We start from the raw sequence: 15,520 nt of genomic DNA, 5'->3' as shown, positions 1-15,520 counted from the left end.
GTAACTATCATCCTAAATTAGTCATATCTGAATATACAACCAATTATTTGCTTTTGTGAATTATATGGAAAACGTGTTTAGTAAGAGGACACACAAAGTCTCAAAAAGTCAGAGATGTGTAGCCATAGATATTTGTGATACTGCAAGAGCAGTACCAGATTATATTGAATAGCCATCTTTATTACCCCTAGCAATTGAACTTGTAGTAGCTCTCTAGTTGGCTATTTCGTTGCTGGCATCTAAACAGTACCCACTTTTAGATCTCGTAGGAGTTTTATGAAAGTGCATGACAAAGTTTGATTAAATAACACTTTTTATGTGAAACATGCTTGCTTTTTTCCAGTATTACATTCAGGGAGTGTCACTTCATTAAGAACAGTTTTAATATGTAAATTGTCAATTGCAGGCAGTTTTTGCAAGTCCCAAGCCATAGGCATCATGGAAGGTGTGTGTGGGGTTTTGTTGTTGTTTTATTTACCACTAGCATTTATAAAGTGACTATCCACTCACTGTCTCGGTAGCTGAACTGCTAGGAGAGTCTATTATCCCAGGCTGACCAGAGAATCCAGTGCATATTTGTTAGTGGATGAGGCAAGTCAAGCATTTCTCTGTGTTTGATTTCCATCCTCTGCAGATTATTCCAACAGCTGCTGCAACTTAAGAATTTGCTTCCCCCTCCTGTTCCCTTCACAACCTTTATAGTACCTCTGGCAAAGACAAAATGTCCCACTCAGCAAAACATTTTGGAACCAATATAATTTCAGATACCTGAGATAAATACGTGAAAAATAAAGGGGAAAATTCCTACGAAACACTGGGGAGATTTCCTAGTAAGCACGTGGAATTTTCCTAGAAAGCAGAAGGTAAATTCCTGAAAAGCAGAAGAGAGAGTTCCTGGAAAATGGAGGGCATTTCCTGGAAAGCATGAGGGTAATTCCTGGAGAGGACTGGGGAGGGTTCCTACGAAGTAGAGGTGGGATTTCTTAGTAAGCGCATATGGAAAAATTCCTCGAAAAAAGTGAATGGAAAACTTCCTAGAAAGCAGAGGAAGGTCTACACAGCCAAGAGGGGTTTCCTAGAAAGCACATGAGAAATTCCTGGAAATCACTAGGGGGAATGCATAGAAAGCAGAGGGGGGAGTTATTAGAAAGCATTTGGGTGGTGGGAATTTGTGAAAAGCAGGTGGGAAACTGGGAAGCCACACGGGAATTTCTTAGGAAGTGCAAGGTAACTTCCTGGAAAGTAGGGACAGAATTCCTAGAAAGCAGAGGGGGATTTCCTAGAAAGCACCTGCAGAGCAACGGGGAGATTTCCTGAAAAGGAAAGTGGGAATGCCTAGAAAGTGGAGAGTGTATTCCTGGAAAGCACAAGGGGAATCCTAGAAAATGGAAGGTAGAAAAAGGAGGAGAGCAGGGTGGGGTGTGTGGGGAGAACACCTGCAAAGGAAGAAAGCACACAGAGAATTCCTAGAAAGCCAAAGGAGGATATTCTAGAAAGCACACTTGAAATTCCTAGGAAGCTGGGGGTGAATTCCCAGAAAGCACGTGAGCAAGTCCTATAAAGCAAAGGGGGAATTCCCAGAAATCATGGGCAAAATTATGGACATGTGGAAAATTTCCTAGAAAAGTGAAAGTTAATGCCTAGAAAGCAGAGGGATATTCCTGGAAAGTAGTGGAGTGTATTCCTAGAAAGAATGAGGTAAATTCCTACAAAGCACATTTTGGGGTGTGGATCGTTAACAGGAAAAAAGTAAATACCATGTAGATAGATTTTCTTTAAAGTATTCTTTGCTTTCTTATGATCCAATTATTCTTTTTTTCCCCAATATCTGTTTGAGCACCAAGATGTCATATTAGATCCAGAATTTCTCTTTTCACCTGTAGATGTAGATGTTTATTCTCCTTTTTCAGGTATTATTTTGTGTCTAACCATGTAAGTCAGGGTTCTTATTCCTTCATGAAAGGAAGTTCTGCCTTGAAGCTACTTGAATGGAATGTGAGCATCTTAAAGAGACTGAACTATGATCATGTAATACACTTACAAGATATGTTTGAGACACCAAAGGTAATATTTAATTAATCACTGCACTGGTGTTGGTAGACTGAAAAACAAACAAATAAAAGAACTATCTCTGTTCCATGGTAACTCATATCTTGTTCAAGAATTTTGTAATTTGGTACAAATCTTACAGATCTTGACCAAAACACTGTGGAAATATTTATGTTTTATTTTCCTCTAAATTCTTGCAAAGACACTGTTCCCAGAAATATAAACTAGCAGTTCAACAGAGGACAGTTTATGTCAAGGGAAATACCTGACTAAGCCTGCTTTGTTCGCTGGTCTCTGATAGGTAGAGACAATTACCACAGCCTAGCTTTTAATTTCTTCCTTCTTCCAATTCTCATATCTTTCTTTTTTTACCCTCCCCCCCCCCATTCAGAACTATTGCAACAATAATTAAATACAGTCACCATGAAAATTACAGGGTTGTTTCTTTCCTCTGCTTGTTTGCTGTAGTGCTCTATAAGGAAAGTGGTCCTCTTGTGTGTCCATAGCATTTCTAACAAGGAGAAACATCAGCTGATAAGCAGTCGTTCCATTTTTTTAATAGATGTCTGCTGTTTGAGTAATTGTTATAAAGCCAAAGAATGGTGGAAATCTCATTTTTGAGGTTGAATTACTACTATTCTGTCTTTAACTTACGGTGTTACTTGTTGGAAGGGTGTTATTGCTGAGCTGAATAGAAAAGATCTCAGGACTTTATAATGACAGCACCATATTATAAATATTGCAGTAACGCATGTAAAATAATATTTGCTGTTAGCTGTAAGCATAGGTTTTTTTGGGGGGATATTTAATTGGTCAGTCTCATTTGAGTAATGTATTATAGTTTTAATTCCTAGTTGCTGAAAAGTTGCATTTTATATTTTTTCAAATGTTGGGCCTTTCTTAGGCTTTCTGTAAAAGCCATTGATGATGCATTGTATGGAAGAAGCTTACGCTAAATCCATACTTAGTCCTTCTTTTGAAATCATAGTATTTTTATACATTTTTTAAATGTATGTGTTTTGAAAGCCTGAGAGTTTGTCGCAGTAAGCACTGGCGATATTTGTGGCAGGTCAATTGTCTTTTGTCTTCTGTTCATAAAACACTAAGTGCATTGGGGTTCTAGGTCATCACTGCAGCTGGAGCACTGCTACTAATTATATATATTGTTATTACATGACAAGAAACCAAACTCAGAAATAACAAAATCATTACATTCTCTCTTTATTAATAATAGCAGATGTATCTTGTAATGGAGCTGTGTGAGGATGGAGAACTTAAAAAAATTCTTTGTAATAAAGGACACTTTACAGAAAATGAGACAAGGCACATCATTCAGAGTCTTGCTTAGCAGCAGCATATCTTCACAAAAACGGTAATTAAGTTCCTATGTCTCCCATATGTTCACTGATTTCGAGTGTTCACACATCTGACAACAGTTACTGATTGCTATTCTTTATCTATTCATTTCATAATATATAGTCCAGTAAAGAAAAAGTAAAATATACTACATGAACGCTTTTTTAGAACTTTATTTTTCTTACAGATGCAATAACTGATACCATTTTTATTTTATTTCTCTTTCCATACCAGCTATGGATAATAACATATATTATTATTTCCTAACTTGCAACTGCTTTGCGCTATAATATTAACTTAGTTTGGTTGTTAAGTGTATAGTCTATTACAGGAGGTAAAAAAGCAGAAGTGGATTGTTTCTGATACTTCTTAACAGTACGTGTTAATTTAGGATTCAGTAAACACCAGCATTTTCATCCACCACACACAGAAGCATTACAGTTCTGCACAGTCCGCAACAGAGTTAACTTATGCAGCCAAAAATTTAGAACCCGTAGATAGTGTAGGATTGTGGATAATTCTGGAGTTTTTCATACAGAAATTATGAATCTCTCGGTTACAGCATACTACTTCCAAGAATCCTTCACTTTTACCATTTTTTCTGTTGGGATATACAAGGTTATGAAATGGTGCCTTGTTTCTTCTGTGTACTCATTGGAAGGGCAAAAACCTCTACTGGTTTTGGATATGAAAATGAACTGCAGGTATGAAAATATGTGCAAATTTTATAATTATACAATATAAACCCTACTCTTTTGTTAGATGATGTCAGGTGATCTACTGATATTAAAGACTGAACCAATATGAACTTTTTTCTTTATTACACGATTGTGGGGAGGAATGAGATTTGAAAATCTGTAATACTTATATGACTGGATGAAATGGGAAAGATGCTTTTGGTTAGGCTTCCAGTAGTTCAGAGTAAAATGCACTGGAATTGCTCAAAGAAATTACTGAGCTGAAAGTTTAAAACATTTCTGTCAGAATATCTTCACTGCAACTGATAACATTTTATTTCTTAGCCTTTCTTGGCAGATATTGTTCACAGAGATCTAAAACTGGAAAACATTTTAGTTAAAAGCAGTGACATCGATGAAGCAAATGAAATGAAATTAAAGGTAAGATGACAATTGTAGTAGTTCTGCTTCAAGAACTGGTTTTAATATCCAGGTATTACTGAGAGCCCTGACTTTGATACCTATTAGCAGCTTTTGAAATGAGCCACTAAATGGTGTTACTAGGGAAAAAAATCATTTTGGAAGCTAAGTGTCACTGCTGAAAAAGGCTTTTTTTTTTTTTTTTTTTTTTTTTTTTTTTAATGATAAGTATATTTCTAGGTCAATTAAAAAAAAAATTCCTTGAAGTAACCATACCTTGTTCATCTAGATCTACATTAGCATAGTCCCAAGCCATTCGTTACAGGAAGCCAGCAGGTGCTGTGAGATGTAATTAATTTTTAAATTAGGAATATTTTCAATTTAATGTAAATCTGTTAGTAATTTAGAAAAGAAGTCTATTTAGACTGTGCCCTTGGTTGAAATACAAATATATTATAGGATTCTTTTGATATTAATAAATATTTACTACCTAAATACAATGTCCCATATGCTTATTTCTTTATTGAAAAAAGTAGTCTTTGATGCTTAATAAATCATATGTTAATTATCCATCACTGATTTGCTGTTTTAGTAGTAGTTACTGTGAAGATGTAGGCATCTTCTAAAATAACCTTGTAGAATGTAATTATTGGATCATGAATGTACTATCTTGTGTAGAAAAGTCCATGTTGAGAAGCGTTTCAGGCACTGAAGAGTGTGGACAACTCGGTAATTCATGGTGGGAGAAATCCAGGGTGCAGAACTCTGTTTGCTATGTTTCTTAGGGCCTATGTATTTTTATATAATATTATACTGTTTTTAATAAGCATAATTTTGGATTTCCCTATATCCTTCAGTTTGGGACAGTTTGTATCTTCCTGCAAATGCTAGAGGTAGGTAAGATATTGATATAAATCTCCTGGTTTGCCAACCAGCTTTCCATCCTTGTAGTCAGTTCACCACTTCCGTAAGTGGAAACCATCATGGCCAGCTATTCTTGTTTCACAGCCTTGCTTTATATATCCATTTGGAACAGCAACTATCACACTCTGTCACCTCTCCTTCAAGGTGAAAACGTCTTTCCTGTCCTCCATCCTGTGAATCAGAACAGATCTTTCCCTGTTTTTCTTGTTCTCCTGATTTTAGAGGAGAATAACTCCTGAAAACTTTAATGGAAGAAGCGGAAACGAAGGAAGCAAACCCCAAAGCTGGTATGGCTACTAGCAGTAAAAGTGGCTACAGGAAAGGGGGAGGTCCATCACACAGCGTGAAACAGATAAACAGCTAAGAACAACATTTATCTGCTCCAGAGTTTTCAGGCTCGAGGCAACTGATGTTAAACGTGAGGCTCCTGGTGTTGGCTGTGAGAAATAGTTTTCTCTAATCTTTATGACTTTATGGTTTGGGGCAGGAGATGCAGGGAGAATTATGGGAGAGATCTGGACACAGGTTCCTCCTGGTGAAAGAACAGAGATTCTTCCATATGATACACTACTACATGGCACAAGTGCAAAAGGGCATGTGGTTTAGATTAAGTTTTGTTTATAAGTATAGATAGATCTTCAGTTTCAAGCCACCTGTAGGTATCAGGACATTCCTTCCCAAACTCAGACATACTGACAACTTCAGATATATGTATTGTCTCTCAGACTTGGAGATAAAGATTGTAAAAATATGCTGAAGAAATTGGCTTCTCCACATAAATATTACACCTGAATAAGGTTTTACTATCAGGATAAAACCCCATCTATCAAAAACAATTAAAATCAGCATTTCTTTGCACCCTTTGAAATGCTTTCCCACGTGAGGGATGAAGTCAAAGCCCAAGGGGCAGGTCCTAACTGCTTCCAGTTTTTGCAGCAAAAAAGGCAGAGTTTAAGTAATTTTTTATAAAGAAAGGTGACTCTCTGAAAGGAAACAATCAGGTTTCCAGTTTGCTGTTTGTGGGTATGTGGAGTGTTATACCTGTATGGAAGATGTTGTGAGTGTTCTGAGGAAACCTCTCATTTTGAATATCACAGCTCCTCACAGTTTTGTCCCATGGGAAAGGGAAGAAGGAAGTGAGTTTAGGTAATGACAGCCCATTTAGGACACGCAAAATGCCTGCAAGGAGGTACTAGAGAGGTACCTCCTGTAGTACTAGAGAGGTACTACAGGGTACTTTCCCTGTTAACAAAAAAGGTACAGTGCCTGAATTGTAATATCCTGGAATGCCGAAATACTAAAATTGTGACCAAACCTCACTTATTTCATCACAGTGTACAGCATGACTCTAATATTTTAAGTCAACTTTTATCGCTTCCAGGGCTTTGATATTGTCCTGCTTATGGCATGACAATTATTTGAAAGACAAAAGACTTTCAGCTTTGTCTCCTTACAGGTAACTTTAAGAGGCAACCATAATTTGGCCCCATTTCATTTCACTTTCATTTCACTGATATCTCAAATACAGGGTGCTTAAAGTGGCGAGGAGGCAGAATGCAATCCATGTTCATCTGACAGTTTAGGTTTTCATTTAGGTTATTAACAAGCAGCACTCCAATTTATCAGCAACTTGGTTTTATTTATCTTGACCTTCTAACTTCTGTCTCTGTCCCTCCTTGCCCACAGCAATGTAGCATCTCCACCATCAGTCTGCTGTAGTTGGGCTTTCCAACCTGCTTTATTCACAGAGAAGGTAAAGCGGCCAGCAGGGATTTGGCCTGTGTCCTTGGAGGATACTTAGTTTTATATGAGCTTGAATGTCAAGGAAAAAACTGTTACATTAAAAAACCACTTAGACAGTGGAACAAATTGCCCGGCAAAGTAATTACAGGACAAACAGTAGTGATGTTTGGCACGAACTTGCTTATCTTTATGGAAGAATAGGGGAGAAAGAGACTGAAGATCGTTATATGAAAGTCTAATTTTTAATGGTTTTTCTCTGACTTCAGCATTTTGACTACAAACAGTAAGTTCTGCACTCAACAAAAGCAGTAAAAAGTCCATCTTTATTGCTAGCTTTAATACTGTATTTTTTTTTCTGCTAGGAGGCTGACTTTGGTTTAGCTGTACAACAGACTGGTGGTGGTGAAAGCATGTTTCAGCCTATCTGTGGGACTCCTATATACGTGGGTAAGTTCAGTGCTTCGTTATTTTTAAGAGCTACAACTTGCTGGATTCCTTCCAGATCACAAAGAGTCATATGATCTCTAAGCCCCTTCTTTTTTGTCTTTTATTTTCTCACAGGAATTGTCATACTAGCTTAAACTGCCTGTATGTCTAACCTCATACAATTATCTCTGAGACCCAAAGCATCAGTTTCAGAGAAAGGTGGAGCTATAACTGGTAACAACCTTTTAGTGAGGCTCATCAGATCTTATGCAGCTGCTGTGGAATAAATTGTCCATCATAAGAATTTACATTTCATATGCATTTTGCATTATATAAACATTCATAGTATCTGTTTCTGATGTGTCCATTTTACTAAGCTATATGTTCTATGTAGCAGCGAATTACACAGATTAACACTGTGTTTGTTCGCAATTTGGTGCAACTGTTGGATCCTTGGCAGACCGCTCACACTGTCTCTCTCTTTCTCTCTCTCTGGTCTGTCAGAGATCAGGCCTTCTCCTGAGGATCTGGAGGGGATAGGTTGCAACAGGTATCAACTGGTATCAGGGCAAGGCAGCTGGCAAAATCCTGATACTTGCTGGTGTTTTAAACATGCTTACTACTTGTTATATATACGAAAAAAATAGTGAATTTATGTGGCTTGTCCATATGCTCTCCACCCTACATGCCTTTCAGTTTCTTTTGGCTAGTGGTGTCTAGTAGGAGTGACCCTTTGTTGTCTTTATTCATCTGAAGAGTCAACACTTATTGTTAAAAATATGTAGACTGGCTGTGAGATCTGCAAGGGTCAGCTCTCTCAACTCTTCCTGTGCTGATGGTAGCCAGTTTCCACAGAGGCCTTGTACCTCCAGCCTCTACCTCCAGCCAGGCAGCGCGCGTCTTCTGAGCTTCTAAGGTTTTTCTGAAGGGAATGATAGAACCATCCTTGACCCAAGAGCTGCATAGGTTTTTTTCTCCCCTTCCCCCAACTTCTTGAAATGGGTTTGGGCTCATTTGGCAGAGTTATCTTTCACTGTTGGCTACAGACAGAGCAATACCCAGATTTCAACTCAAGTTTGTATATTCTGAATTTCAATTACGGTTCATTTTCCTTTTTTGAGTTCTGCTCTAAGGAAAGGAGCTAAGGTACATGCCTTGCAAGCTCAGATTTTGTCCTACAGAAAAATGCCATCCCTTCAGCTATTTGTAGCTTTTGTTGAAAGGGTATGGAATCACCATTTTCATTTGGATGCTACCTCTATCAGACAACATTAGGGATGACCTAAGATCTCTTGGAAATGATTGTATTTCATTGTGCTGTTATTCAGTCAGCCTTCACAGGTCTTTTGAGGCATATATTTCTGGTAGGTAAGCAGAACAGCTGCATAGGTTCTTTACATCCCCTTTTCAGGGACAGGTGACGAGTAGTGCTTTTTTGATAAGGTTTCTTTTAATAGTCATGGGCTTTCTCATCTGCCTCTACTGGTTCAGTGAACTGGAGTGGAGATAAATGGGGCTCTGAAGAAAACAAGCAATGATTTATTTTAAATCAGTTCTGAGGTATGTTTGTCTGCACATGTTCCTTCTTTCTCTTGCTATTCTGGAAGCTCAAAATCTCTGAAATTCTTCATTGGTTAAGACCTTGAATAGTATCTAAGGTTGTGCCATCCTTTAAGCCCACCTTGGAAGGTTCACGGATACTTAAAGCCTAGACAAAGTTGACAGGAGACATTACTGACCAAAGAATCTGAAATCAAGTGCGTGTGGTTTTTGCAAATGTGCGATTGGTGGTCAGAGGTAATCAGAGATTCAAAGAGATGGTTTTAATGCGACGTAACTAATTCTTTTCAACCTCCCTTCTGCATAAGAGAGATGGAAGAACTCCATAATTCTCAACTACTCATGGGAAAAGAGGTACAACTGTTGAACACCAGCTGAGGGCTGCTGCCAATCACCCCTTGGGTTGGCTGGTTGAGGGGGTGCTCTCACTCCACTCACTATCCAGTGCCTAAAGGAGACAAGCAAGCGGGTCCCTACAGTGAGGACAAACAGCTGTTCCAGCTGATTGTACCTCTTCAGAGTGCAAGCAGTGACATGCTGTGTCATGCAGGGAGTCACTTTCTAATCAATACTTACAGGCTGCATGAAAGTAACTCTATGTCTACTACAACAAAGGAAGGTAGCAGTTAAGGAAGATTTTGGTCAGATATTAGATGTCGCTGTAGAGGAGTCTGGGTTCTTGTCTGACGATATTCCTTGATGATGCTGTACTGTTTATTGTCAGGCACTTTTCTGCTGGTTTTGGGTTTTTTTTCTTTTCCTCTCTGCTCCCCTAGCCCATCAGGTACTCATTACAATCTCTTAGATGATATGCAGAACTAATTCTCTTATTTCCTCATGAGCTCTATCATGCCCTCCATGCAGACAACACTCACTTTGCATTTCCATGCTACATTGTCTTCAAACTGCTTCAGTCTGCCTTATATTATTGCTAAGTTAAGTTCAGTGCAAGGAACATATTCTGTTGTTACAAGGTCAGCTTTTTCTCTGTTGCTGGGTGTTTTTGAAGCCAACAGCGCTACCTGAATCATAGTACCTCACTCTGGTTACGTAAAGCTAATTTGTAACTTCTGATGTGCTGCAGAAACTTTTGGGAATCTCCAGCTAAACAATGGGATTAAATTCTAAACCAGTTTTTTCATAGAAAATTTCCATCCAAACAATGTGTCTATCCCAGTGTATAACACACTGTTTATTATTTGATGTTGAAATGGAAGCTGAAAGAAACCACGAAAGCAGGTAATTATGACATCGCCTGTCCAAAGGGCATCCTTTTCAGGGTTTTTTCTTTGCATATTTAGGCAATAAATGCTTTGCATTCCGTAATATAAAGATTTGTACCCCTTTCTGATTTATACTGCATGCTATAATATACTTCACTTCATTATCCGATATAGCATTCTTTTTTTTGATTCTGTGGAGTTCTTTTCCTTAATGGTATATACCAGCAATGCATTTCACAGCTTGCTTATAATATACTGAAGCAAAAAAGAAATCCTTTTTGGAGGAAGATAATTAGTCCTTCTGACATTTTGATTGATGAAATACTTGTAGTATTAAATACTTCTTTAAGTGAGGGGGTTGCATGGGATGAAATTACTTTCTGATTTCCTAATCATGACAGAAACATAGAGTCTCAACACTGGAAGGGACCTCGAGTCATTTGATTTATTCCTCTGTCCAAAGAAAGAAGCAGCTATACTTAAGTCATTTCTGATGAATATTTGTGCAAAGTGTACTTAAAGACCTCCAGTAATGGAGACTCCATAATCTTCCCAGGCACACTATTCTGATGCTTCATTATTCTCCTAGAAATTTTTCCTCCTGTCTGCCCTGAACCTTCAGTTTGACAATCAGCTTAAACTTATACCTACAGGCCATGATCTAATCACTTTTTTCATTATAAATTTTCAGTTAACTCACCTGCAGCCACATAATTGCTAGAGCTGACCTAAGGGAGGTGATGGGAGCCTATGCGTGGGGCTAATGAAAAGGGTGGAACTGCACTTCATATTTTCAGACTATTATTCCTTGCCCTATCCATCAGGGGTATGAAGAACAAGTAGCCGCCTTCCTATTTTCAGCAATCCGATATAACGCTTCTCCCTTGGTCTCTTGTTCTTTAGACTGAACAGGATGAATTTTCTCAGTCCTGTCTTGCATTTCTGATCATTGTGATTGACTCACCATGCTCCATTTAGTCCCTATTATGTTATTTTAACATAAATCCCAAATTGGGAGTATCCCAGACTTGGCACAATATCTAGTTGAAGCCTCACCAGTGCTGGGCTGAGTGGAAGGATTGTTTTGTGTGTACTGCAGACCTTAGGCTTGCCTATAAAACACAGGTGACGACTGTCTTTTTGTAATTTATTTAAGGACTCTCAAGTCCACATAAAAGAACAAGAGGTAAGTGCTGGGAATCAGGCCATTGGCCTGTTTTTCACCTGGCATATTTAAATAGGCTTCTAACCCAGACAAGGGGAGGAGTGGTGGCCTTGGCCCCCTCAGAAAGGGCAGGGGTGCACAACGAGGTTTTGTACCAAAGTGTCTGCTTTATGCTAATCCTGCCTGGCAGAGGCACTGTCTGGTGATGCTGGAATTGTTAATTCGTGTTCAGCTTGTGATTCACAACAGTCCTTGAGCTGCTGCCTGACCAGCTCTTCTCCTTGTGTTTGCATTCTGAGCTTGTCTTTCAATATACTTACAGTCATTCCTGGCTCGATGTTGTCTTCAGATTTAATACGTGTATTCTCTCTTGGATCATCCAGGTCATCAATTATAATGGTATCATGCCTAGGACAGACACCTACAAAACATCCCCTGATGCAGCCTTCCGCTTGGACAATGAACAAGTTACAACTACTTTCTGAGAAGTGCTTTTTATAAGCATGTGTGAATTGTTCCTGTGATATTTTAATGTAGACAGTATTATGAAAAAAGTTACATGAAAGAGTATCAAAAGCCTTACTAAAATAGAGCTACGTGATATTTAGTGTTCCTCCTCTAACCCCGAAGCCTGTCAGCCTCTGCTACCTGGAGATTTGTTCCTGACAGGTCCATAATGGCTGCTACTTACCTCGTTGTTTTCTTCTGGGTGCTTATTATTTCCAGTATTTTCCTGGGAATTAAAATTAATGGGATGCATCTGTAATTCTTTGATGCCAGCTTTTCCACCCTCTTACAGATAGATACCATGATTGCCTTTTTCAGTTTTCAGGTATTTCACCTGCCTTCCACTAATAGTTCCTGAACCACTAATAGCTCTGAAAAGTCTTGTCAGTTTTTAAAGTACACTAGAATGAATTTTATCGGTTACGGCTGATTTTAAAATTTCCAACCGAAGTACTTGCTAACCTTTTGCTTCCCTGTAAAAAACTGAGGTCTTGCCCCTTTGTCATTGATATTGATTGTGCTATCCACTGCTTGCAGTTGACATTTTGGTTAAGATTGATGCAAGAAGACATTAAATGCATTTGCCTTCTGAGCATCATCTATCAATTGCATTCTTGGTTGAATACAATACCAGCCTCTTTATTCATTGTCTTCCTACTACTCATATACTTATAGATTATTTCATTTTATGTCCCTTGTTAGTTGCTCCTCATTTTTCCTTTCTGATTTTGCCCCTCTATGCTTATGTTTTCCTTTTGTTCTTATTTCCGTCTTTTGTATGCTCCCTTCTTGTGTGTGAGACTTGTGGAAATTCACGATTTAACCAGACTGGTTTATTAATAAAAAAAAAAAAAAAAAAAAATTATAAATAATAGCACTTTCCTGATTTAGTCATTTTATTTTCTGTAAGATATGGATATAAGGGTATAAACTTATTTAAGTTTGTAAGTTTTCCCAGGATGTTAATAGCATGAATTACTGCTATTTTAAAATGTTCTCAAAACAATCAATTAAAAATGAGATGATACTGTAGGTTTTGGCCAGTTTGGCAATATTAATGGTAAGAATCTCCTTTACAGTCTTGTTTTACCAGCTGTGGTATTATCAAACCATTAAGTTAACCATTTTAAGTTCCTTGACATAACAATTACATATCTGATGGTTGGTACCTACCTAAAACATGAAAAACTGAGATGATAGTTAAACAAGCTTTTTAATTTGGCTGGATACCACCAAATAAAATAGTCTCTGTCAATCCCCTCCTCTATTGTGTGAAGTTTTTTATCTTGTGCTCCTTACTGGGGCTAAGTATGTCATCTCCATTGATTCTGGAAGCGAAGACCACAGATTTTGCTGTGAACTCACAACCATATCTCCCATGATACAGTAGATAAAATATTACTAAGATGGCCCCAAAGCAGCATCTTTTTGACATGTGACTGAAACAATATAAAGTGAAATAAAGTGATATAAAGATTATAATTTGTGATTTTTTTTTTATCTAGGGTATAAATAAATAGGTTTGAAAATTTTTATTTTAGAGTATTTTGGCATCGATTTTGTTCATCTTATGATGTATTCAAGCTAATACGTGCAAACAGAGGCTCTCGTGTTTTGCAAAAACCCTATGTTCTTATGCACTACACTTACATGTGGGAGAAAAAGAAAAGTTTGTATGGTGTCTTGCAGTACTTCAAGTCAGTGTGCTATGAATACTGCTTTAATAACTTATTGTGGGGAAAAAGAATACTAAGTTTAATCATACAGCTAATGTCACAATGTCACCACCCCCTTAACAGCTAAATGGTGAAAGTGAGGACACATCAGCATGAATTGTTAAGGTCTGTACATTATTGATTTAAACATCTGCTGTTGGTTCCTCTTTACATATGGGAACAAATTATACCACATCAGCACATTCTTCATGCTTTGTGTTTAAGCATTTAGAAGTTTTTTGGGGTTTTTTTTGTATTATTAATATTATTTTTTCTGCTTGGTTGGCAGCTCCTGAAGTTATCACTCCCTATGACTACAGCCAACAGTGTGACATTTGGAGCATAGGTGTCATTATGTACATGCTGTAAGTAGCTTGTAAAAGTAATATAAAATGTACAGGCCCATTTATAATACAAGTACTTACAATTTTGCACTGAAATAAAAAATAAACCTGTGTGTTAAATCTTCGCAAAAGACTGAACTCTTATAATTGCTTGTATGTAAACATTACAAATTTCTATGCAAAATGAAGTAGAAGGTACAGTTCAGTGTTAAAAATTGAGTATTTGATTTATTAACCACTTTATAATCCTGAAATAACAGAATATTACAGAATATTGCAGTGAAACACCGTAAAACTAAACTGAGAGTTTAGGCCTCTCTTTTTCATATGTTGGCTGGATCTATATATGAGAACTAAGTTATTGCCTTACAGATTATTGGTCAAATCCTCAAATGGATGGCACAAACCGTGCAATCAGGGTAAGGGCTTTTCTTCACCTCTGCCTGTGGTAACTCTGTAACTGAGATGTTTGAAGGCTGCCAGCTCTCCCTGTACAGGTTATCATCTGTGTCCTTTGAAAATTTATTAGTCTGCTGTTATTAGAGGAAGAAATGAAATTTTACGTTTGTAAGAGTACATGCATATTTTTATTGAATTTTTTTGTCATTTATAACATTTGCCTTAGTTACAAAATAATAATTCCTCTCTGAAAAATCTTATCCTGCCTGTACTAGCTAAATGATATAAAAACATACCCCAGTAATTAAAAATAAATTGTAGCAAAGTACATAAATTACCATTCATATGACACAACTAAAATGTCACATTGTATGCAGTGACTTTTTTTCTTTCATTATGTATTTGCATGTTTTTTTCCCCACTTTCAGTCTTTTTCTTCTCTCGGTTGCCCCCAGACGATGCTTTAATGCCAATGTTTTAGAACATCACCACTTGGCCTTTCATTTGTTGTTATTATTTCTGTCCTGTGATTGTTTTACTTTTGTTGCATACAGCTGAGTTCTTTAATAACTTAAGACTTTGTACATGAGCATGTAGACACAGGCACACAGTTTCATAACCTCATCGTTTCTGGATTTTCTTTGTTTTTTTCTTTCCACTTGGTTTTGGTTCCTCAGTTTCTTTTCTATACGATTAGCTCACTTTTCTTCTTGTGGCAGCATGATGAAGTGTTCGTAGTTTTATTGCCTTTATTATTTTTTTTTATTTCTAAAATCCATGTGTACTTTTTATGCTGATACAGAATGAGTTTTATTGTTGTACTTCATGATATTAATGTTTGCATCACGGTGGTAGGATTTGCACAACGTAATACAATAGAAGGTATTATAAAATGGTTGGTGGAAATTGGATGGTTTGACTGGCTAATAAGAATCCAGAGCAGTGCCTGCAATCAGCACAATTCACAGCTCAGAACTTGTAAAATTCAGAGCAGTGAACTGTGTTGATTGCA

General features: G+C 37.4%; 1 protein-coding gene across 1 annotated transcript in view; it reads left to right on the top strand.

The window, feature by feature from the left end:
- Window positions 1–1,968: 1,968 nt before the first annotated feature.
- Window positions 1,969–15,520, top strand: part of STK33 (serine/threonine kinase 33) — a gene marked incomplete at its 3' end in the record, with an annotated part of 29,897 nt that continues 16,345 nt past the window's right edge. Inside the window, 7 exon segments of the mRNA XM_082317300.1 lie at window positions 1,969–2,064; window positions 3,284–3,392; window positions 3,395–3,421; window positions 4,441–4,523; window positions 7,532–7,616; window positions 14,055–14,130; window positions 15,311–15,390. Of these exon segments, the coding sequence (XP_082173426.1) occupies window positions 2,047–2,064; window positions 3,284–3,392; window positions 3,395–3,421; window positions 4,441–4,523; window positions 7,532–7,616; window positions 14,055–14,130; window positions 15,311–15,390 (478 nt within the window). The 5' untranslated portion in view covers window positions 1,969–2,046.

Source organism: Platalea leucorodia (genome assembly GCF_965183815.1).
Source record: "Platalea leucorodia genome assembly, chromosome: 7".
In the NCBI taxonomy this organism is placed as follows: Eukaryota; Metazoa; Chordata; class Aves; order Pelecaniformes; family Threskiornithidae; genus Platalea; species Platalea leucorodia.
This window is presented reverse-complemented; position numbering and strand designations above follow the sequence as displayed.